At 43.0% G+C, this 25288-nt stretch overlaps 2 protein-coding genes across 6 annotated transcripts; one reads left to right on the top strand and one right to left on the bottom strand.

The window, feature by feature from the left end:
* Positions 1-3737: 3737 nt before the first annotated feature.
* Positions 3738-19862, top strand: LOC112573465. Of its 4 annotated transcripts, none has more exons than XM_025253864.1 (4): positions 3738-4245; positions 14153-14734; positions 16781-17025; positions 17267-19862. In XM_025253864.1, exons 2-4 carry the CDS (start codon positions 14383-14385, stop codon positions 19526-19528), a joined length of 2859 nt encoding a protein of 952 aa, XP_025109649.1. In that variant the 5' UTR covers positions 3738-4245; positions 14153-14382; the 3' UTR covers positions 19529-19862. The 4 variants fall into 4 exon arrangements, with proteins under 4 accessions (XP_025109649.1, XP_025109648.1, XP_025109650.1 ...); XM_025253863.1 differs by lacking the exon at positions 3738-4245 and adding an exon at positions 6395-6920; XM_025253865.1 differs by lacking the exon at positions 3738-4245 and adding an exon at positions 11477-11580.
* Positions 19863-20605: 743 nt separating this feature from the next.
* On the bottom strand, positions 20606-23406 carry LOC112573467 (BTB and MATH domain-containing protein 38-like). 2 transcript variants are annotated; one of them, XM_025253868.1, is made up of 3 exons: positions 23237-23406; positions 21928-22338; positions 20606-21395 (listed from the first exon to the last, which is right to left on the bottom strand). In XM_025253868.1, exons 2-3 carry the CDS (start codon positions 22307-22309, stop codon positions 21070-21072), a joined length of 708 nt encoding a protein of 235 aa, XP_025109653.1. In that variant the 5' UTR covers positions 22310-22338; positions 23237-23406; the 3' UTR covers positions 20606-21069. The 2 variants fall into 2 exon arrangements, with proteins under 2 accessions (XP_025109653.1, XP_025109654.1); XM_025253869.1 differs by lacking the exon at positions 23237-23406 and adding an exon at positions 23027-23227.
* Positions 23407-25288: the final 1882 nt, after the last annotated feature.

The following is a 25288-nucleotide window of genomic DNA, read 5'->3' as shown; positions in this document are numbered from 1 at the left end:
TTTTGATTTCAGATACATTATTGAACAGAGTTCTCAGCAAAGTTGACGAGCAGAGCAAAGCACTACATCATGTAGTTCACAAACTGAATCGGGTCACCCTGCTTCTACAAAATATGGGGGGGGGGGGAATTGGTGTTTTACGCCGTGTCAGCAGCTAAGGCTATATTACGGCAAGCAGCCAGCCCTGTAAACAGATGCCACGTGCAGAAAGATCAGCGTGCCCGAGACGAGAAATGAACTCAGGGCAGTCAACCTTCACTGTATTGGTGACAGGCGCTAACAGCGCTAACCGTTGCGCCACCGGACCGCTACAAAATATGGGGAAAGAGGAGCTGATGAAGAAAGGAATTAGAACAAAAGTGGTATGTCATTTAAGTATAATGTGTTAGTACTAGACACCTTTTTTAAATATTACCTTTAGCTTTAGCTAATATATCAGTTAATATGTATGTTATGCTTTACAGTCTTGATAAACCATTTAACAAACAGGCAGGCATAGCATCGGCTTACAGGTTAACTCTCCTGACAAGAATGTGTGGTCAGTGTAATATTTGTATTAACAAATAATACACATTTTATGAAGTACAAAATAATGTAGTATTTTATATGCATAGATTTTATTTATAAAATAATTCTGTCACTTGCTTTTCATGGTGTCAAAATGAGCAGTCTGTGTGTCTATTAACTATGACCACTAAATTTGTTTTACTTTCATAAAGAACAGCTTTGATTAAACTCTTATTAAAAACTTGGTGATTTGAGTCACTTAATGCCATTATTTTCTCTGAAGTCCCACTAGGGTTTATTTAAGAGACTGGGTCTGGTTTGTAGCTATATTCATCATGCAACCATTGATCCCTCATCAGTGGAGTAGGGTTCAGCATTATATCTTAAACTTACCCAATCCAGTGAATTAATTTATTTTGCATTTGTATTGTAGTATTTTACATGGTGGAAACAACTAAAGATTTTTTGTAACAGGTTCAGCACCTCTCGTGCACGGAGAATTTTAAAACGGCTGCTTTCTTCAGAGTTGGCTCAGTGGAACCAAAGGGGAAAAAGTTTCCAGTCACTTCAGCTGAGAAGTATATTAATTGGTGTGTAGTTTTTGTTTGGTTTTGATTTCTTTGAGGTGTACGTCAATATGAACTTAAAAGGACAGTTTCCGAACAATTTTGAAAAATAGTGAATCTAAGTATTATTTTCTCTACATTTACAAATTTATTATTGTCTACAATAGCATTTAAGTCTACCTTACAATTTCTATCTGTGCACAGCTGCAGTCCAAGAGACATGGATTGAGGAATGATTCGAAGGGTGATGCCATCTAATGGTGAGTGGAATTACAAAATGAGTTTGTCAAGTTAAAATTATTATTGTTTTATTCTTCGTGGATTTATTCAGTAGGCCTATTTACTTTACTTTTTGTACTAAAGATTAATTGGTTACTTTCAGATATTATCCAAAACTTCTTATACACACAAATGGCCATCAAGACATTACCGTTTCAAAATCTTTTTATTCGACTCTTGTTCAAGTTCTTGTAATCTCACTAGTAATTAGTAGATTTATGAAAGCTTTAACTCTTTCTTTACACAAGGCTAAAGGCGGTCAAACCCCCCTGTACGCATGAATTTACCCTTTTTCAAAAAATTATTAAAAAATAACTAAACAAGATAGAACAGCAATTTAAATTGATTATGACAGATCAAAATGTGTAGAAGTTGAACAATTTTACCGTAATCTTGCTTGTGAACTCACTTTTATGATAATCCAACCAAAATTAGGTATATTATGTGAAGTTTGGAAAATGTTTTTTTTTTTACACATTTCAAACAAAAAATTCGGGAGCAGATGAAAACCATTTTTACACCATTCGTGGCCAAATTCTCCTTCATCTGAAGCAGGAATATCCTCTGGGATGTTCTTTCTTTTGTTATTCGACGTTTCAGATGCATGATGTTCACAATGTGTACCATCGAAAAGGACAGGTAGTGTAGAAGGTTCCCAGTCACTTAATCCCCAGACACTTCATCCCCAATGCTTCATCCTTAAAATGAAATTTTAACTATAAAAATTATGAAGCCGGCGAAAAATTTATTTGAAATTCAAATAATTATCTTCATATAAACATCACAATAAGTTTTACAATTAAAATAAATATTGAAATACATTAATAATATTTAAATCATGCTATTAACTTCAACGTCATTTGAACATCTACAACATTAGTTAAAGTATTTTAATTGTAAAACTTATTGTGATGTTTATATGAAAATAATTATTTGAATTGCAATTAAATTTTTCGCTGGCTTCATAATTTTTATCGTTAAAATTTCATTTTAAGGTTGAAGCGTTGGGGATGAAGTGTCTGGGGATTAAGTGTCTGGACACCAGTGTAGAATATCGGCGAGACTTTCGTTCAAACATACGTCCTTCGTCATGTAAGGGAGATAATTGTGTTCATAAAGGCCTAAACTATCTTATTTATTAAGTTTTTCTTTTAAACCACGAGCTGTATAGGCCTAAACAAAATTACAACAATGCATCAGCCCAATGTGAATACTGCATAACAAGTGAGCAGCCACCTGTGTGCATAAAGAAAGAGTTAAGCTTTCATCTATGTGAGAGGTTAGTTCTACTTTCACAGCAAAAATCAAAATATGTAAATACATTGTAACTTTTTTCTTTTCTTCTACAGGGATTCCACCACTCATGGATCGATTTTTGGTGTCATATTTTTCTATCTTTTATGTAAATTGTTTGACTTTATGTTATAAATAATTATTTCAAAAATAACTTTCATGGGGTAAAAAATTATTGACTGCAATTTTTATGTAAATAATTGGATGAATGCTTATGTTCAAAAACAACTTTAATGCTTTAAATAATGTAAACTGTTAAAATAGTTTTTTGGTGTAAATAATAAAATTGTTTAATGATATCTCTTGCCTACTATTTATGGGTTGTGAGGAAACGAGATTTTGAAAAGCTGTTGAATGTTTTCTTCATGGTGTGCAAGCCTGTGTATCAGTGTAAGTAAAAGTGAGAAAGGGTGAGGGATGCAGCAAGAGGGGAGTGGGAGTGGGGAATTTGATGGGAAAACACGACTTCTCATGGGCGATCGGTGGGAAGGTGGGTGGGTCTTTCGTGGGAAAACATGGGAACCCGTGGGAATTCCCTAAGAGGTCCCCTTAGGGTCCCGCCTCCAAAACCCGAGAGGGGCCCAACTTTCTTCCCGAAGAGGTCCCATGAGGGACCCAAGAGTTCTTGCAGGCTGGGTAGTTACAGTCCCTTTATTCACTGTTTATTTACATCGGTGACAGTTGCTGACTGTATTCAAAATTTTTCCGAGTCTTAGTTACTTCTAGATGGCAGTGTGTCTGTCACAGACCTACAGCCAAGTGTTTGCACGCTTCACACGTGTGGCTTTCATTTTTAAAAAATTAGAAATTGTATAGAGACTGCGTGTACTTGTACTAGCATAGACGGTTGGAGGAACAGACGTTGGTACACACTGGCCGCCTGCTAGCATGGGGGGAGTAGATGGGGGATAGGGGGTGACGGTTCGCCGTGCAGCGTTTGATTTTCCGAGATCCCGACAAGTGCTGACAGGCTCGACATTCCAGTGTACGGAGGTCACACCAGTGACACCACCCACCTGACTCCCTCCTCCCAGTGCAGCACACCCGCGCCCTGCACCATAAACGACACTAGCGGGTGACACCGCGTGATGTCAAGCGACAGTCGTCAAGCGGCGCGCACAGGGCCACAAGCTGCTCGACTTCGCCTTCTGTGACGTACACAGTCTTGTGGGAGTGTCGTGAGGCTACCCGGAATACTGTGACGTTTACGAGAATCTCGTGAGGCTGTCAGTGCCCACCATATTGTGACGTTTACGGGAGGGTTCGCGAGGCTGTGTCGGTACTTGCAATACTGTGACGTTAACGGGAGTGTCGTGAGGCTACCCACCATACTGTGACGTTTGTGTAAGTATCGTGAGGTTGTGTCAGTACCCTCCATACCGCGGTACCCATGTGGCTCACTTTGTGGAGCGCAGAACTTGCTGACAAGAGGAATGTTCGGATTCGTTCCCCCCGTCCGTTGACAGTCGTGCTGGGACCCAAAAGTGGGTTCGTGTGCCAAGGTCACCGAGCCCCGCGGCCCTTTGAATGTCGATGACAAGACCTCGCCTCGCCGCCACCTTCTTCAGGCTCGGATACACCTGGACGTCGACAGTGGCAGGTACATTGTTCTCTTGTGAATATCAGTATTTTGTGTATTATGTTTGACACGGCAGGTAAAGCTGACCACTAAGGTCAAGACTGAGAGTTGTGCTTCATGATGAGAGTGTGGAGAGGTACTGTACAGATTGTACACAGGATGAGAGTGTGGAGAGGTGTTGTACACATTGTACACAGGATGAGAGTGTGGAGAGCTGTTGTACACATTGTACACAGGACGATCATTTGTACTATAACACTTACTCTCCCTGTGTTGGCGATAAGCGATACTTACCAATGCACCCCATAACTCAACGGATTTAGTTCATGAAAAGATCGAAAAAAATTAAAAGTTTATTAAGTCTTCTACATTAAAATTTCTTTCAGTGCAGACTAGGCATAATATTAAAAAAAAATGTATCCTATAATAAGTCGTCTATTTCAACTTTATAACAGTTGTATTTAAAATTAAGTTATGATCTGTGTATGCTGTTATTTTACTGTTGCCTTATAACATGGACTCGTGGTTGTGTTAGTAAAGAAATCACAGGGTAAATTAAATGGTCATAATGACTCGGAAGATTGTCCTGTCTTTGTAGAGAAACAGAAAGGTGTCAAAACTCAAAAAGTGGCTTCGCCCTCATTGTTTAGAGTTCATGGCCAAGTTGTGTCATCGAGTTGACATGACCTATGATATGAGTATGCATGCTGTTTACCTCCGTGAGGAATATTAATGGCTAAATACTGATGGTGATCTCAAGGAAAGCTAATGGCAGTCTCGAAGGAAAAGTTAGTGATGGTCAAAGGTCAAATACTAATGGTTGTTGTCTTGTTGCCACTCCTGACATATTAACATGTCTGTAACATTTGTCATTTTCATGTCAGCCCACCGTTTCGTCTGTTGTCTTATTATCTTCACCTTCTACTTGGCAGTCTCTTTTCCCCTCGCCCTCCCCCCCTGACAGCCTCTTGCTCTCCCACGTGGGCGTGGCACGTCGCCAGCGTCGTCATCACGACAATGAGCACGCGCGTCTGTAACGGGGTCAGGAAGTAAGATGAAACAAGTTCATAGTGTACATTCCTTTGATATATGTTATGCTAAATATATATGGCATGACCAAATCATATGCAAGTTTTCCTGCGGTATGATGTACCCGTGTTCCTCCAGTCCGCGGGTTTACTTACAAGTGTACATCAGATACCCCACGGTCGACTTGTCAAGCCGACTTCTTGTCGAAATTCGAGACTAAACGCAGCTATTGGTCTACATCGGAAAGAAGGAAGACATAAAGTAGGTTTATTATCTGTATCATCTCGAGATTTTGGGACTGATCAACGGCTGGTACACCGGGTCATCGGTGAGGTCATGGTAGACACCGTGTGTCATGATGTCTACATTATACTTTGCCAGTGAATGTGTTAACGCGGACTGGGCGGTACATCATCTGTCATAATAAGCTTCATTCTAGAGATGCCTTCTTACGAGGAAATTTTGTATTAATAAATGTTTACAAAGTAAGATTCGTTCTTCCTGTTCAACACTTCAGTTACATGACCACAGTTGAGAGTGTCCCACGTGCTGTGTAACACACTTCATTTCCAGTTTATGTAATTTCTTTTTCTGTAAACATTGACAGTTTAGCTCTGTTCTGCTCCAGCACTCAGCCCTCAATTTTTTTTTTTTTTTTTTTTTTTGACACTGCTGCCAGGAAACGATCATGGCTGTTAAAAAAATATAAACGATGCAACAGTCCAATTTTAAAATAAGAATAATAATCATGTGTATGTATGTAGTGCCAAGGTCCACAGCCGGGTCAAAACGCTTTCCACACAACAAACATACAGGAGCAAGTGATACTAGACGGTAACACAGACTTGTCAGGCGTGTCAACATGACTTTCTCTTCCTACACCAACACACACACACGCACGAAGATATCACACACAGACACACAGACACACACACACACACAGAGACATACACACAGACACACACAGACAGAGAGGATGGATGAAGCCGGAGCACCCGGAGAAAACCATCCATAGCCTGTCAGCAAATGTCGCCTCCAGAGAAAGATGTCAGAGCCTAGATACATAGCACGACACCCAATGGCTTGCTGCCATTTTTATTTATTTTATTTATTTATTTTGTTCAACATTCGTAAATGGATAATGAGTAGTAAAGAATCAAAATAAATCTCTAATTCTCGGTCTGAAAATATTTGCTTACCCATGCCATCTTGAAAACCATGGTTACAGACATAATCTGTATGGGTTAGTATCTTCCAGCAACTGATTAATTTTCGTTTTAATCTCGCATTCCATTGCCATGTCGATAAGGATCCTGTTAGTGACCTCTGCCCTGTGTACACACCAGTATACATACTACCTGTACAAGAAGCCCGACACTCGAGGCTGAGCACAGTCGCGGACCAGGAAGTAAAGTCGAGGTGAAGGCGGGCCTGGAACCGCCGGGCCGCGAGTTGCGATGTAAGTAAGTAGTCAGTACACACTGGGTCCCTCTCCCTGCTGTACACTGAAGACTACTCTCCATGCCGGATGTCCGCTGACTCGGTCTGTCGCACGAGGGCGCTAGTGTCTGTGATGACACAGTGAGCCACACGCTGCCACCAACTCATCTCTGTGGCGGAGTCTATGTTATAAGAAGTCGACGTCCGTGATGTCAGATGATCTGCACGTGAGTGAAACTTTCTGTCTTTCCCTGTCATGCTGGTATTCAGAGAAAAACTAAATACGTTTTATCTTGATTTGTTGTCTGCTTTAGAAAAACAATACACAAGGACTGATAGATATAAAATGGAGTTTCAGTAGAAGGTTGGATAAGTATTGAGTGTGGGTTATGATGTTTGGCGGATCTGTATGGCTGTACAGATGTACAGATGTATAGATACACAAATGTACAGATGTGAAGTGGAGAAAGTTGCACCCAGTGTACCGTGCAGTTGTGGCCTCACACGTTTATCACGAGAGTCAAGCACAGGGGGCGTGACATGTCACGTGTGTGTCTCTCTGTGTTGAAATATGTCTTTGTACTGCAGCTTGACAGTTTGTATTCCTTATCTCATCAAACAGTAAGAAGGAAATGCTTTGACATCATGTCGCTGGTGTTTGCTGACTGTGAGACAAAGCTAGTCAGTAGAGGAGATCAGCTGACATCCGGAGTTTTCTACTTCGTAGTTTATAAACTGCACTAGAGGCCTTACAGAAGGAAGCAATTGATTTGAAATTGTAATTATATATTAGTTGACATATTGTACTCACCATGTAATGCTGCTTCCCGATACTCACAAAAAGAAGGTATCACCAGTGATGGTATTGTAAGAAAAAGATTAGTAAGTTAAATGGTGAGCGGTAGCATCATCTGGTGCTGAATCCCAAGAACACTTCTTTTCACTACATCTCTGTTTCTGGTACAGATGTGTATCTACAGGCATCATGTACAGATCACTATCTACTGCTTTTTTATAGATATCTGAAAGAGATCTATATCTACCTGTGTGTCTCTGTCTCTCACATGTGCATTATAAAGCACAAGGCAGTAAGGGGGGCTGATAATGTTGATAATGTTAGCAGCACATTCTCAGAACTGTTAATGTTCAACCAATATGACAAAATATTTCTCAAGGCTGTACAGTCAGATCATAGTCTCCCCCCTCCACAACCCCCAGCCCACACTTCATAAGGGTGCCTCCTTAATTAAATAGGGAAGATGACAGCGGAAGGAAAGAGTTGGGCGGTACATTTCATTTACAGTGCGCTAGACATGGTGAGCCAGTTACAGTTCGTTGGCCTTACAGCCACTTGTATGTGGACACCCTAGTGGTGCACAGGTCAAACTCTTTAACCTGAGAGGTAAAGCGACCCAGTGTAGTAATACTGACTGTTGCCACTGGGTATAGGACCTGGCAAGCCGTGCCATGAGCAGCAAATCAACATACCATAGCAGGTAGGTAGTGTAACATGTCACGTGAGGCAGGTAGTGTAACATGTCACGTGAGGCAGGTAGTGCAACATAAGTGTCGCCCTGCGATCGGCTTCTTTTATATTCATTGATAACTACGGGTAGATAGCTCGGGTGCGTGTAGCACATTCACGGTCATGTCCTTCCAGCTATGCTTGTTCTGTAATCAGCCTTCTTCTCTCTTTGTCTCTCACTTTGTGTGTGAGGTGTTGAGTAAACTTTCACAGTAAGAAACTGATGTGAGCTCGGTTGGTTAATTCACGTATTTATTCTCGAGGAAATGTTATTTCACATTCTGGGTCTTACACAGCAGGCTTCGGTGCTTTTCAGTTGCTATAGCAACGGGTCTGTGCAGTGTTCGTAGATCAGAGATTTTATGTATCTCACTAGCAGTGTACTCATGCTCACTAGTACAGCTACCCTTACATGAAGGTAACAGTGACTTCCGTTGACAGACAGCGGGACTTCTGTAGTGTCAAAGGTCGCGACAGAAACCAAAGTAACGGGAAATGAAAATAAAACGCCTGAAGGAATCTTTTGTTTCTGAGTTTCACTTGTCGATAACAAACTGACATGTTGAGACCTTGTTCTCCGGGCCCTGGAAACGCGGGTCGTGACCCGGCTGTCATCGGCGCCACGTTGATGACACGTTGATAAGACTTTACATTCAGTGAAATACGTTGTGCGATACGTCATGTAGTATGTACATAGTGTGACATCACATCCTTTGCATTTCTTACTTTCTATGGAACAATGACCGCACGTCACGTTGTATAACCGCCTTGCTCCACGTGACATCACGCCTTGCAGGAGACGCCATGTGTTATGTCATGTTATATCAACTGCCTCATAACATTTCACGATGTTTTCACAACGCTGTGTAGCATGCTGTAGTGCATGAACATGTTACACTTTCAAATGTAATCTTACATAGAACACAATTTTAATCTTTCAAGAAATAATTTTTCAGTAGTCTATGTGTGTGTGGCCGTCACAACCAGTCAGAGTTCACCAATCAACACCCAGACCAAGAGGGAAGTGAAAATGGTGTCAGGCACTAAAGCTGTGTGTCTGTGTCTACATCATGTTCTCTTTGAGCTGTCTACACCACACACCTACATGTGTCGTGCCTCTTTGTTGTGTCCCCAAAGTCGCCCACTTGTTGACACAGACTAACCCATCTCCGTTTCCGATTTCAAAATGGCGAATGTCCCTAACGACGATCAAACTTTAGAGGCAAGTCAATGATTTTCTTCTCCCTCGTTAAACTGTTTCTAGACAAAATGGAAATGCTTTGAACAATGCTATGTTGCGAGGGTAAATGGTACCCGACACGAAAAGTTGCGAGGTGGCTACTGTCCGAGTTTGGATGCTTGTGTCGGTCTTGGTGCTCGCGTTCACAAGCTTTCATGTGGATATTGATGTGTACATACTGAATTAAATCAGCAAAGACCTTTTAAGTGAAATTAATTAACACTGTTAATGTAGATTAAAAGATAGTGTGCGTTTTTTATCAATGTTTTACATTTTGGACCTATTTGTCCAGTGGATTAGAAATGATAGCTGTTTAAATGTCTTTAAAACTTCCTTCTTCCGCCTGAAAAATTGCTGATTTTGTAATATTTGAAGCTGCACATGTCACAAAAAGACCTTACAAGTTTATAAACAATAGGACACAGCTATATAATGGATAATTTGAAATTAAAATGTTTTTGGTGTATTTATAAATTAGTATTTGAGAACTTGAAATCTTTGTGCAAAATAATCACACGCAAAACTAGTTTTTTTTGTTTTTGTTTTTTTTTTATTTCGATGTGTATTTTCCTGTAGAGTTAGTTCACTACTTACGAATTTTCGAGTTACGAACTTTGGTACATACAGAAAAAGTTCTCCACAAGCTCAAAATAGTTTGTGTAGACTGTAGATAGTTGGCAGGTCCGTCGAGTGGCGGCAGCAGGAGAGAGCGTGAGTACGCATGTCCTGAACAATGGCTCTCTGTCTCTCTGTCTCACTCTCTCACTCACTCACTCTCGCTCTCTCTCTCTCGCTCTCACTCGCTCTCTCTCTCTCGCTCTCTCTCGCTCTCTCTCTCTCTGTCTCACTTTCTCTCTCACACTCTCTCTAACTCACTCTCTCACTCCCCACACAAACTGATTCTACTGTGCGCTTTCCAAAAATACTTCGTGATTTTCCGGCTGTTTTCAGAAGACTTTTTCCCCCTCAATAAGAATTCAAACATGTCAAATACACTGATAGTCCGAAAGTAGAGCTGGTTGAACACGAACCGCACTGTAATCACAACACGTCCGTCTCAGTCCCGACTGACAAATATAAATACAAACAGCCTGGAACGGAACTTGTCCGTAAGTTGGGGACATAATGTAGGTCTTTTTGCTCATTACTCTTTCTGTCACTTGAGTAGAAGGTCAGTGCTGGTAAGTAACTCCTCATACGAAGTCCTCGGGGACTCCTAAGGTCTCCAGATGCTACATGTGAGAGTTGTACACAGGGTTCACACTAACTAGTAAAGCTCTGACACAAATCACAAACTTTAAACAGCAATGTCTCCAGAACTAACACAGATTTGTCAGGTTTTGTTTTTCTTTTCTTATATTTTAGTGTACTTTCATGTGAAAATAACAAAACACTCACTGAAAAACCTAAATCGGTGTGATGGTACCTATTTAAAGGCGAAAATGATTGGCAATGGAGCAGAGGCGAGACTGACTCTTCATGTCTCATACGACAACTCCAACTTCAATCTTGCAGTCCCAATGATCACATACTGAACTGACAATCTCGGGCTGTAAATAATAACAACAGTAATAGAATGGATATTTCCCAGTGTGAAGGCGAGCTCAATGCGCTGTAAATCATCCAGAAAAAAATTAGTTCTGCATTGAGTCACAACTTGAACACGAAGGCACGCGCACACACACTACTCCGCAGTTAGGAATGTTCTTGAAGGATAATTTGTTTAGGATGTGTATTCGCTCCCTATGCTATACTTAGTAGATGTAGTTCACATCCATATTCCTCGTTCTTGCCAGTTTATCAAACCATTTCTTTGTAAAACAGGCAGAGAACTGATGAAGTGTTTTATCTCTCTCTCTCACACACACACAAACACGACAGCGCCGTTATTTATGAGCTGACCTCTGACCCCTGTCATACGGTTGCCAAATAATGTACGGGCTTGTCGGAGGTTTGGCTGACATGATGCACTGACAATTGCGTGGCATATACAACCGTTTCCCCACTGTCCTCACTAGTGCCAGGGTTGTGGTGGTGGCTCCATCTACAGTCCGATGGTCCAGCTGATTGTTGTAGTCATCTCCAGCACCACAGATGTTGAAATAATGGATTCCTGTGACAGGTCAGTCTTCTAGTTGGCTTCAGCTTGTTTCTGTGATAAAGATGTCCACATGCTGAGCTCAGTGCACTGTGTGTTCTGTTGTTTCTCTCTCTGTGTGGTAGAGAGAGAGTGTGTGTGAAGGAGGGAGAAAAAATGTGTCCTTCTGTGTGAACGAGAAGGTGTTTGTAAGTGTGTGTGCGTGTACGCTTGCATACGAGTTATGTGTACAAGTTTATAAGTATCCTTATTGTGTTCACTGTACATGACCAGTGTATTGCGATTTATTTATAACTTATAAAGTTATTCATATTTGCATCTTTTCTCATCAGTAGAGCGCCGAGAGCACTGCTCATGCTCGTTCTTTAATAAACATCCCGAGTAGTAGCAGCTCTCAGGCCTGCGTTAACAGTAACCTGTCCTTGACTATATTTTATTTACCTATTTGTACCCATTTGTACCCATTTGTACCCATTTCACCCATTTGTACCCATTATTTACACATTCTAATTCGCACGAACAGTTCGAAGGCCTTCACCGTACCTGAATGTTGTCGCGGCCTTGTGTGGTCAGGTGTGACGAGTATGGCGGCTCCATGTGGCCAACAGAATAGTGTTCGGAGAGCAACGGAATTGGGGTCGGGGTTGGCATTGTCCTGATATACTCAATGTTTACCTGGGTGAACCCTGGGGTTTACATCTGCGCACAAGGCTCACCAGTCCAAACAACTAGAAGCGATCTTTCCAGGTTTTTGTCGGAAGTTTGTTCAGCATTTCTCTCGGTGTTATCTGACTGTTGCTGTTCCTCACAGAGGATGTTGTTGCTAAAGGTTGATGCTGTTTTCGATGGTGTTGTCATCCATGGCCTTGACCCCACCACGGTAATTTAATGTTTATTCTGTCTGTGTATTTCACAGACCAATGGCATGGTTAATTACTGAACCGAATTTCTCAATAAAAATGATGCAAGTGTAGACTGAAGATCGTCAGTGGTCTTCTTGTCCTGCAAACACCTACAATCACTTACATTCACTCCTGAATTTAGAATTAAAACTTTAGACAAAACTTTCTCCTTGACTACACAGACGTCATTCTCGTGGATTTTATGTCAGTTGTGAAATTCCATCAGTTTATCTTTTTTCTACAAGGAAAAAAAGTCTCCAAAATAAGATATTTGGCTTAGAATATCTCAACCCACCCACGCCAATAAGCTGTCACGATAATGTAAACGAGAAAACAAGTCAATCGTTTAGAGGCCAGGTACCCGCCACTGGTACCCTGAGTGCAGTGAACCTTGACTTCCTAACACAGTGATGCTCACACACACATACACACACCCGCCCTTCTCTTTCTTTCTCTCACTCCTGACAGTGCGACCACGACATCCGAGACTACCAACAAACTCACTTGAGAGGAAAAGTTGCCTTTACACAGATGACATGAATGGGTGAGCAATAATAATAATTTTATTATAACCTCGTCCCACGTAAGGATGGTTTGGGGGAAACCAAAGAATCAACGCTTAGGATAAAACCAGTGCTTTCACAATGTTCTCTTCTTATTAGAGTTACTTCCTGATATCTCTTCTTTCTCCACTTATTGAAGTTATTTGTTGATGATATTCTCAAATTCAAAACTTGAATGAAATTCTTCTTTATTTTAAAATCAGTATTTTTATTACATCACGAAAATGTCAAACAGTATTTGTATAGTATGAATGGCTGCTCTTATTATGTGATTGTTTCAAGATGTTATAAATAATTTGCATCCGGTTGTTCCGGACATTTACCAGCTGCTGACTACTGACTACTGACTACTCACGCCTGCCATGGCCACGTCACCATAACTGGTAGCGAGGTACACACTGCATCACTTGTTCATACACACTGTGTACTTGTGTTCACTGTCATTGTATGTGTATGTGTGTGTGTGTTCGTTATCGAGAGTCTGCAACATCGGCAACAATCTGTGCATCACCCTAGTCCTCGCTGGCGTCAGTTGATGACCGTTGGGGCAAAATTGAGTGTTGTCTCCCCACGGTGTGATGACCGTTGTCCTTCTGACAGCAATTGTCAGTTGATCCTGACTTTTGATGTCCACCCAGGATCCAAATAGTCTACTTCTCTATATCATTGAAAGTGTTCTGCTTATTGGTGATATTCTACTCATCTGTTGTGGTCTGATCAACGAACGGTTAGAATCTGAATCTGAAAAAAGGAGAAGCAAATATAGGGGGTAGGGGTGTGTTGGTTGTAAAGTTGGTGATCACAGTGATTGTTTACCATGCTACTGTTACTTTCTTAAAACCTTTTCCGTATTCTGATGTGCACAATGCTTTAAAACTTTTCTCCGTGATATCAAGCAAATGTTTACCAGTTTCCTGGAATAAATAATTGTTGACCTAAAAATGCTCATTGGCTTCTGGATACACGGAGTGCTTCATCTCAAACAGATTTTTGTTGGATGTCCTTCTAATAAATGTTCGATTTCAGAAAAGTGTTCAACTTAAAACTTATGTCTCTTTCTGTTTTGTCCTTAATACTGTCCATAACATGAGATCCTCGTCCACCTGACTTGACCAGTTTATTGTATTGCAGGTCTGGTGGAGAGTGGACTTACAACGATGGACAACCGTCCCGGGTACCCTTAGATCATCAGTGCTACCTCACCCCAAGAAGGCAAGGGCTGAAGTTTGTTCTGTTCCAGTCCAGACACCTTATGTGAGGACAACTAAAGCTTCGTAAAGTGTTACTGTGAATAATGTTCGGTATCTGCTCAGCAAAACTGTGAAAGTTCATTGCTTTTCACACATTGTCAAGTGTCCAGTATGCACGTGAAGATGAAAACCAAACAGCGGTCTCTTGAGAGAGGGGATTCAGCTCCAGAGGCAGAGACCAGCCTGCTGTCCGTGCCCAGACCCTCCATTCAGTGGGGGGAGCGGTCGGAACGACTGGCTCCCTTGATGAGGCACAACAACCTGCCGTTGGTGGTGATGTGCGACCAGCAGACGTTGCCCTTCATGGAGACCATCAACTTCAACTTCGCGCAGCCGCTGCTGCTGCACATGCGCCGCACGGTGAGGAAGGTGGTTGCCGCCAGCATCTTCTACGAACAGTGTGATGGCGTCGTCGTCCGACGACAAGCCGAGGGCCGTCTCCTCATTCCGGAGGACTACAAAGGTGAGTTGGAGGTTGTTCTGCCCAGGCTGCTCCATCTGTTGTTTCTGTGAATTTATTTACTTCAGTCTAAAGCTTTCTGTGCTGGTTGAAAGCTTCAAGTCCAGATTCATTTCACAATTCACATGCAAAGATTCTTTGTTTATGTTGGCCAATATCCAATATACTTAAGGATTGAAGGCAAGGTGAGGTAGTGGTCCCATGGCTTAGTGGTTCCAACTTCAAGTGGCTTGTCGTTTCTAAGATACGCACGTGACAGGCAGACCAGGTACCCAGTATGAGTCAGCTAGAAAAAATCCGCTGCGTCATACGAATATCAAACCTGCTAGTGTGCACTCTTGGGTTTGCTTGCAGTAGCTCTAACCACTTGAATATCCATTTCCCTGGTAAATGAATCACGAACTACTAATTTTGCCTCCATTTGTCGGCATCAAGAAAATGCAGACAGACTAGCTGCCGCGGAAATGACATTCGAGTCTCGAGGACGGCTGTCGGCCAACAAGCGACAGGTCTCACTGTTGTAAGCTGACAGTCATCTGTATCACTTCCGAGAATCGTCGATGAGATGAGATAAGAGCCTGTGAAACTCTTCATCTTTCCTTTTGACAATGTTCATTAGGGCGTGTTAATGAGAGAGGAGGCACGTGACGGGAACCACGAGGTTAACGCCCTACACACCCTCGAGCTACTCTCGATAAACTCAACTTGTGCATCTATCACGTGCTGGGACAATGACGACATCTTCGTGGTGACGGTGTGTCTGTGAGGTGACGTTTGACTGACGCAATTGCTTCCTCGTCATTGTATGCACCCTGACCTAGGCTTCTTTATATCTACTTTGCATATTTGTAATCATTAGACGCACACTCATTATGTAATATAATTTGTACAATATATATATACAAAGATGTAAGTATTAATCCACGTTTCCTGTTATTGAACTTGACGTCCTTCCGGTGTAGATGTCCCTGGGAGGTTCTACAACGTTGAAAAGCTAAAAATATACGGGCTGAAGCTAAAAATGGTGATGTGGAAGTTGTTAGGCGCCGACCCCACGCGTAAACAAACACATTACAGCGAAATAACCTCGCTGACATCTCGTGACGTCACTGTCATGCGTAGTAAGAGTCTCGTGACTCACGGCGTGCTACGTGACATCGTCGTCTGGCCGCCAGGACAGCGCGACCCGACAAGAGAGCAGCTGATGAACGACAGATGAGATATTCTGGTAGATGATTGTTTGTCAACATTCCTACAGTGTGTACGTGTCCTACTGAAGTCTGTGAGAGGATTGTCGTGTGAGTGATGCTGGCGGTAACAATGACAGACGTGTACAGCGCGTGCTCAGCACTGGAAACAAGAACGAGACACGGACAGCATACGAGGGACGGAAGGATAAACAACTGAACTGAACACAGCTGTAACTTGTCTATCATAATAGGCAGCTGCAACAGCTGCAACAGCTGTCTATCATATATCTCGGCACTGTTGTCAAATACCCGGAACACCAACCTGTGTCAAGTGGGAGGGTAGTGCTATGTCGGGTATATCTGCTGACGTAACGATGGCGATAGCGTTATCAGGTCACGTGTCTGTGGGAATCCCGGGTGGGGGAAGGGCGAGGTTGTAAGTCTTCCGCAATGTTTCACTTATTTCACTTGCTTTCACTTACAGGGATCGGCCTGAGTATTGTGAATCGCTGTCTGTGGGTTTATCTCGACTTTCGGGCACTGATTTACTTTGACTTTTGGAAGCCTGTCGCATTTTTCCAGGGTTTTATAAATAACTATTTTAATTTCGGACTAAAATATGCAACCCTTTTTTAAACTGCTTTTAGTCAGCATATTTTAAAAATTTAATAATGCTTCTGAGCGGGTTGGGAGATAAAAGTCCGCCCCTCTTGGGATGATCATCTTGGGTTTGATGGTTTATCACGAAATATTATCACATTTACTATTTGCTACAGAAGTACTTATTTGTTGTCTAGCATTACTGTACGATACATTTACACACAATAATTTAATGGCAGACCCATGATCTCACTTTCAGGATGGTTTGCAGTGCTGGGGTTACCAGACACTGTCACCAGAGAAAAGGTCGTCCCTCACTTCCGTCAGGTGGCGCAGCTGGCCTTGTCAAAGTGTCAGACGTTTCTCATTGGTGGAAATCAGCCAATCGGTGCTTTCTACATTGACACGTCTAATGGAGGGGCTTGCAAACCCTTGCCCCGGACTCTGTACCCGGGGGATGTCCTGAAGATGGGAACTTTGTACGCTGCCGAAACAACTGTCAAGGTAGGACACTCCTCACACAGGTGTTGCTTGGTGGCCGCGCATGCGCCGGATTTTCTGTCATGTAGACAGTTTTAGTTCCCTGCATTCACCTGGCAAAGTCTTCACAGATAGCATGTGGCACACATTTAGCATTGAAGCTGTTCACCGTTTCTTTAACGATGTCACTATTGTAGTTCCTCCACTTTCCACTGCTCCTCTTTTTGCCTTTCCACTTATCTATGCCTCCGCTTCGCACGTGCAGGTCAAGTCGGGACCGTTCCGGGGCAAGAAGACAGTGAAGAAGGAGGAAAAGTTCCTCCTGTGCACGGACGAGAACGACCGTGACGTGTACCTCCCGGTGGAAAAGCGGGGCGTCTTCTATGTGCTGACCATGGAGGGGCAGGGCATGCCCAAGATCCCGATCCTGCGGATGCCAGACATCATCGCACGTTCTCGCTTCCCTTGCATCGTGAAACTCATTTATGGGCGAGTGCCCCCAACTCCTTGTTCTTTCACGGGAACCCTCCTGCTGCAGGATTCCTACATGGAGACGTCGGTGATTGCGTGCACCATGTTCAACGTGAAGAACATCTTCGTGGACGTTCCCATCGACACGGATCTGAGGTTCTTCCTGGCGGAGAACACCAGGGAGGTGGTGGGGTCGCAAGCCTATAGAAGTGCCGCCAGACTGTGTCACGAGAAAGCCAGCACCTACATGCGCAACATGAAAGTTGCTTACTACGTGGAGAACAACGACAGGGACGTTGCCGAGGGAGACGCCCCTAGGGAACAGCTGTCACAAATGAAGGTGTCGAGTAGTGAGTCGCTTCCTGCGCATCTGTCGCCCAGACAAAGTCAGTCCTCACGTGGCCGGCCAAGCATCGTGGATGAACAGCCGCTGTTCGATCCTCCCGAGTCGACTTCCAAGACCTCAAAATCTCCTCCCGTCGACAATGACAGTTCGCTCACGACGACAGTTGCTTCTAACTCGCCCACAGTTCTGCGCAAAGACAAGACATTTTATTTGCCAGATGAAAAGGAAGTCTTACCACTAGTCCAGAAATCGCTGTCAGTGCCGCACCTGCTGATGTCCACAAGACCTCTCCCTCAAACACCAGAGGAATCTTCCTCTGGTGGTCACTACATGACCATGGAGGACAATGCAAGGGATCGGTCTGAGGTCACCCCGCTGCACGACCTCCCAAAGACAGAAGGTCGCGCGCCCCCTCCAACACCTCCCAAACCTCGTAAATGCTCGACAAACGACTCCGTGTACCATCAGGTCTGGAATGGACAGGAGCAGGTGCCGCCTGACGATGGGATTCAGGATTCAAGACTTTTGAGGGTGTCTGACACCGCCGTCAAGAGGTTGTCCAGTTTCACTTTTGCTGACAATTATTTGATGTTTCCCGTGGTGAACAGGGACAATAAGACTACAAAAGTAGTCTCCCCAAAGGCAGCGAAGAACTCAGAAAGTCCCTACGAAATGATGTCGCCACCAACAGAACCCAAAAGTGAATGTAGACCACCTCAACCACCATCCACCTTATCACTATCAAAATTACCTCCCCTTCCACCTCCCCCTAAGAAGTGCAGCTCACAGCCACTCATTTTCTCTCCAGAATCGGAGGAATATTCTAGCAGGAGAGAGAGGCCCGGGTCTGTGTCCTCCACTTCCGACACAGCAGACTACACCTCGCACTTGTCGCCCGTTGTCAGCAGGAAGCTTGACGACCGCATGGTGAGGAAAACGAGTTTCACTTTCTACGAAGGTCGCGACTCCGAGGCATCCGCCTCCTGCTTGGTTGACCCCGACCTTGCCCTCTCCCCTGGCCTGTACAGCGACTTTGATCCTGAGCAGCATTTTGTTCTCACTAATGCTGATGAATCCATCTACGTGAATCTTCAGAACATAGTGAAGCTGGAACATGCGAGTGAATTTTATGACGACCGGAACAAACAGATCCATGTGCGGGACGGTTCCATACGGTTTCGTAATCCGCTGAATGAAGAAGTGACATCAGAGGATCTTTTCAAAGACCCAGACTTTGGTGCAGGACCCTCTTTACCTCCAAAACCTTGTAAGAACCCGGATTCTTACCTACATCCATGCACTGACGAGTCTTCTTCGTTGGAGTCTTCAGAAGCATCCTCTAGTGTGGTGGACGATTTGCCCCTGGGGGCCACGTTTTCCACTTTAGTTCACCAGACAGACGGGGCCTCAGACTCGGGGTTTCAGATGGACAGTGTTGGGTCACATGCTACCAGTACAATGACAGACCACTCGTTGTCCAACATGTCGGTGCCGGACCTGATGGAGGCCTTGCAAGGTCTGGGTCTCAAGCCGCAGACCCTGGATCAGCTCAAGCAAGAGAAGATCGACGGGAAGCTGCTGGTGTCTCTCAATGAAACAGAACTCAGAGATGCTGTCCCGGGGCTGAGAGACATCGACTTTAAGAAAATCTGCATGTTTGTCAGTGGATGGAGACCAAAGTTGGGCCTCGAGCGCCAACTACACAATTAGTCCAAGGTTTCCTTGCTCTGTGTTTACTTGCTTCATGTGGACATGTGGAAAGACATATTTGTATGTGAGGCCAAAATACATTTTAAAATCAGTAATGAAAACCAGTACTGTTCTTATGTAAACATTTTATGATGATTTATTGGTCCAGGTATTGAACATTCGGAATGAAATTTCCATGATATGTATCTCGAGACAAAAAGTTAACAAAGAGTAAACTAAATTTTCGTCCGACTTTACATGAGCTTCAATTACAGCACTGTCGCCTTGGTGCAATATTACATTTATATTCTGTTATATTTTGCTAAACAGAAGAAATTATTTTGTAATTGACTTATTTACGTTCTTTGTTTTGTTTGGTGAAAGCAAGTTGATAAAAGAGATAATCTCTTGACCGCCCTTTAATGAGTAACTTCTGCCTGTGACACCAGGACATGGAGGGATCATTGCCAGTCCTACCATGGACATCCACAAAGTGTTGGCATCGTTGGTATGAAGTGAGTCGGACAGCAAAGTCACTGTCCACTGCAAGTGTATGTACTTCAAGTACACTGCAAGTGTCTGTACTACAAGTACACTGCAAGTGTCTGCAGGTCGCCAGTTTCGTTCTCTACACCCTTGGTCTCCTACCTCCACATCCATCAAGAAATTAAAATATTATGAAAAATATATCACAGGGAATGAGAACTTCACAGTCTTAAATCCGTCTTTCCTTTGTACTGAACTCATATTGGTGTACAAAAGGGGTTGACCTCCATCTTCTGCCTTTTCTCACACTAAAGATAACTCACAAACTAGCCCAGGGGAGATAATTTTTGCGACTGTTCTAATGGCCTTCCTACACGGTCAGACATGAGTCTCGTACCGAAGTAAATATACAATACTGATCTGTCACTGGTACAGCCAGCTTGTCTATGTCCACAGATGTATTTCTTGATGTTTCGTTTTTCAACGAATATTTAAAAATATACAAACATCTATCATTTTTTGGGGGAATTTGAATAAAGTGGAAACATGCAAATATGTTTTGAATGCAGGAATTATCGAAATTATATCTTGCAAAAACAAACCATACGCTTCTTCTAGTTTCAATAATTTTTGTTGATCACTTTTATTTATTTGAAGCCGAAATGTGGAACAACAGTCATCATTCACATCATGATCGCTTTTCTAGACATGACTGGAAATATTACTTGCCTGGACAGATAAATGCGAGTATAATATTATTGCAGGTTACTTAAATCAGTAATAAGCAAAATTTAACGAAAAACACTGGCAATATCAAGAAATTTTAATTGTGTATCGTATACAAAATAATTAGAAATGATCGCAGAAAAATAAAAGAAATGAATTAATGTTACATGTTTTAAGTGACACCCAGCTAAGGTCTTCTGGACAGCTCAGTTCTTCAAAATAGTTTTTGTTATTGTTCTTCATGTCTTTGTTATTGTTCTAAGGGAGAAAAAGGCGAACCATGAAGGTGTGCAAAAGTGCAACCTACTTCACGGCCTGACATCCTCAGCTATTCATTTGATGAAAATCATTTAATCATTCGTTCGGGAGAATGTTTTCTCGAGATCTTTACATCTTCTCACAAGTAACTCCTTCATTGTCTCTGGAGGAACAGAGTTGAAATACTTGCTCTTGAGCAGCCGGTGAACCGCTTTCTTTGAGGAGAGATCCATCAGCACTTCTAGGTGAAGCTTGAGGTTGTACTGCGCCATCATCCACAGGTACAACATCATCTGGTCCTCCGACAGTCGTTGTCCTAGCAGGTGTATCTGTGTCCCCATGTACTGCTCGCAGTCAGACAACACTTGTTCAGTCTGGTATTCGTCTGCCAGCTCCAGAATGTCTATAAGTCTTTCATCTACAAAAAAAGCAACATGTTCAGACAAACTAACACTTCCTTCAAACCACAAGAAATGTTTCATCTTTATGTGCTACCAGCACGGATTGCAATGCTAAGTACTCTACTAACAGATTAGAATAATGAAACAAAAGATAAAATTATAATTATTATATAATTAAAAATAAGATCATTTTAAAAAAATATAATTAGAATTTTTAAAAGTATTTATCATTCATTGTATGGAGTATTTTTTCTACTTACAAGATATACGTTTGTTTTTATGGCATTTTATCAAACTTAGGTATTTCAGAGTGTTTACCTTTTGGGCACAACAACGGTTTTGTGTACTATCATCTTATATGAAAATTCTTTACACGTTGATTCAGCATGTTCTATACAAGTCCCTGTATTGACAGTATTATGAATTATGTCGCTAATATCTGGCAGCCTTTCTAAGCCAGGATAATGTTGGTATTACAAGACACAGAGTTATCCTGGTATAAATCAGAGCCAGAAAGTGATATTTAGGACAGTGTCATGAACTACGTACCTGTCAGTGTCCGAAAGGAGTGTCCAGGGTAGATGTGAGTCAGAAAGCTGACCATGGCCGTGTATTTTTTCTCCGGCAGACAAACCTCCTTGCTCTCCTTCTCCTTGAAGTCAGAGAAGAACATTTTGCGGAAGACAGGGGAGTGCAGCGCCAGGAAGGTCTTGTGGACGTACAACCGCTTGTCCTCCACCACCAGCGTCACGTCAGACAGCTCGTCCTTCTCCTCGAAAACTTGAGTTTCAGAGGGCGCCACTTGCTTTGCAAATAAGTTGTTGGGAGGTGCAGGAGGTGCACGAGGTGCAGGAGGTGCAGGGCCGTCGGTAAGTCTCGTAGGTAGTGAGAAATTAAAAGCTGGTAGTGTAGAGATATTTGGATATTGCATTGCACTCCGCCTCAGCACGAAGACAGATTCTGTCAGCACAAAAGACCAGAGTTGGTATGAAAGTCGTCCCTAGTCGTCTATCTGTTGCCCAGTCGCTGTCTTAGTGAGTGACAGGATGTTTATTATGAATGTTTTCAGTCTCTATGCTGGCATGTTTTATATATTATTTACTTGCTCACAGGAATGTGTGCCATTGATGTGTAGACGTAATGTATTCAGGGCGACTAGTATTCAGATTTTTTTATTTAGTCAAATCTTATCACAATCATCTCACAGTCAAATCATATCACAATATCACAATCAAGTCAAATCATATCAAATCATCTCACAGTCAAATCATATCACAATATCACAATCAAGTCAAATCATATCAAATCATCTCACAGTCAAATCATATCACAATATCACAATCAAGTCAAATCATATCACAATCGTCAACATGTTCTCTGTCCAAATCTGTCCACACTACCTGTCCTCGGGAGTACATCTTTGCTAGAGACAGGAGGCATTCAGTCTCAAACAGCACGAAGCTGAACACAATAAACTGTTCACAGCAAACACAAGAAAACGGAACTTGACGGCGAACACGCAAACCGAAAGTAGCTCGGCGCCATGACTGTCATGACAGACACTGCCAACATGACACCAACTCATGGCGCCAGGCTACACATAGACATGTAACAACTGGTTCAGCAAGTAAGAAAAAGTAAATGTTACTTGAAATCTTAATATTTCTTTGAGGTTATCTTGAATATTTCACTGGCTGAGGTAATCAGTGTCATGTCCACCTGTAGCCTGTCATGGCGGAGGACGGCGGGCCCTGTCACTGCACTGACAAATTGTGGTGTAGCAGACGGCTTTATGAGAGCATTAATTGTTTGCACGTGTGTTTCATTATTTCATTAAAGTCTTTCGACAAGCACTTACCGTAAGTAGCCTTTTACACTGAGTGTAATGTTGAAGGATGTCGGCGAGGTGAGGTTAGGATGACACACAGGACTACAGTCAGGAAGTCGAACACTTTGCCAAGCCTTCCTGAGCTGCGAGGGTGTGAACCTGCGAGCAGGCGCCCACGTGACCAACAGGCTGCGCAGGTTTTGCACCTGGGGTGGGGGGTTGTACCTGGACAAGAGGAAAGGGGGGACAGCGCTGGAGCGCCACGCAGGGTCAGAGGGCAAGCTGCTGTCGGACAACGAAAACCTTGACCAACTTACAGACTTGCATTACAGAGCCACCCTGTAGTGCTTGCGGGTGTTGCGTCTCCTTTGTTTTCATGTCTCTCACCTGTGCACAAGACAAGTTTTTTCCCCTTCCCTCTTGTGTGGGTGTGTATGTGTGTATGAGATGTTTTATTAGTATTGTAACCGGACTGACTGACCCTTCGCTAACACCCTAGGCTATAGCTTAGCTTAGCGCCAAATCAGTCCGTTCCTCTTTGTTGTTCCAGGGAAGAGGACGGAAGTTCTCAAGGAGAATTTTCCTCTCTATGAAAATCTTATCTCTGGTAGTCGGGTGTGTCATCTAGTTTCTACCTGCCTCGCGTTGTGTTCTTTTTTTTACCTATCATTACACGCACCCGAACTCAGCCGACCTTGGAGTCCACAAAATACCCTGCTTTACTTTCTAACTAAAGTGTCTTTTCAATCGGTGCGTCAATTCCGTCGGACCTTCACGTGTGTTCTTTCTCTCTTGCTGCTGTGTCACGACTACATACAGGGACAGTACACAAACCTCGCTCGCGTTCACACGGCGGAGACATGCGTACGAGTGGGTACGACACACTAGCACTCGCTGGCACTAACACGCTCACACGAGTACTGACGGTTCAAAGACATACATTTATTTACAAGATATACAAAACAACTACCAAACTTACTCTAACCTACCTATCTAGCCAAAACCTAATATCTAACTCCGTGGGGTGGGGACAAGGAGGCTGAGTGCCACGAGCCGTTATTTCCAGCGGACCAGATGCATCGCAGCGCCTTGGTACTTCTTGATAGCAGCAAGCTCAGTCTCAAAACGTCACTAATGTATACAGTCAAATCTCGCTACTATGCCACTCTCGGTATTATGCCACTTTTGCTCGGACTAAGCACTGTCAGCAGTACCTGCTGACCTACCTAAAGCTGACCTAAACAGCGCTCCCGCTACAGTATTATTGTGTGTGTAATAAATTTGTTTTGTACCGTTCATTTTGTTCCCGTTAGTGTCGTGTGTTCTTCGCCCAGTTGAGGTTCGACAGGAACGTCGTGCGCCTCTCTAGCCGAGCGAGTGGTTGTGTGTGTGTGCCGGGTGTGTGAATGGTATGTGTGTGTCTATGTGCCGGGTGTGTGAGTGGTGGTGTGTGCGGTTGGTTGTGTGTGTGCAGGATGTGTGAGTGTTGCGAGCCACTCCTGCAACGGTCACGTGACACCCTTTTCACCTGAGTTCATATTACATAAAAACAGCTCACAATAAGGTCTTGCTACTATGAACACACATTGAATATAAATATAGAACGTTTTTATGTGACCACAGCACGTGTTTGACTACAGCTGACAGACAGTTCGTTAATTTTATATGACAAACTTGCTGAACAAGACTTTAGAAATATCTTAGAATAGTTCTGCTTTGTCACTACAGTCCCGCTAATCACTGTAGACACATTAAGTTTTGATCGGGTACAATTTGTTAATTCTGTGGGCAACATGAGACCTCATGGTGAAATCATTTCATTTGCCAGGTTTCAGCGCCAGTGGAACTGGTCTTTGCAAGCGTGAACGCAATCATTAATTTATTTGTATTTGAATCGACTACCAGACACGAGAAAGTTCAGATGCAAATAAGTTTTTTTTTAAATGCAAAAGTCACTGTCGGCTGGGTATCAACTCTAGAGCTGGGCATCGTGTACTTAGATACTAACATCCCCTTTCTAGTGGCTGGCAGGACAGTGAAAATTCTCTCTCTCCAGCAGCCAGTCCACCTGTCTGTGAGGTG

Source organism: Pomacea canaliculata, linkage group LG10 (assembly GCF_003073045.1).
Source record: "Pomacea canaliculata isolate SZHN2017 linkage group LG10, ASM307304v1, whole genome shotgun sequence".
In the NCBI taxonomy this organism is placed as follows: Eukaryota; Metazoa; Mollusca; class Gastropoda; order Architaenioglossa; family Ampullariidae; genus Pomacea; species Pomacea canaliculata.
The sequence above is the reverse complement of the archived record's forward strand: the minus strand, read 5'-3'. Positions and strand labels throughout refer to the sequence as shown.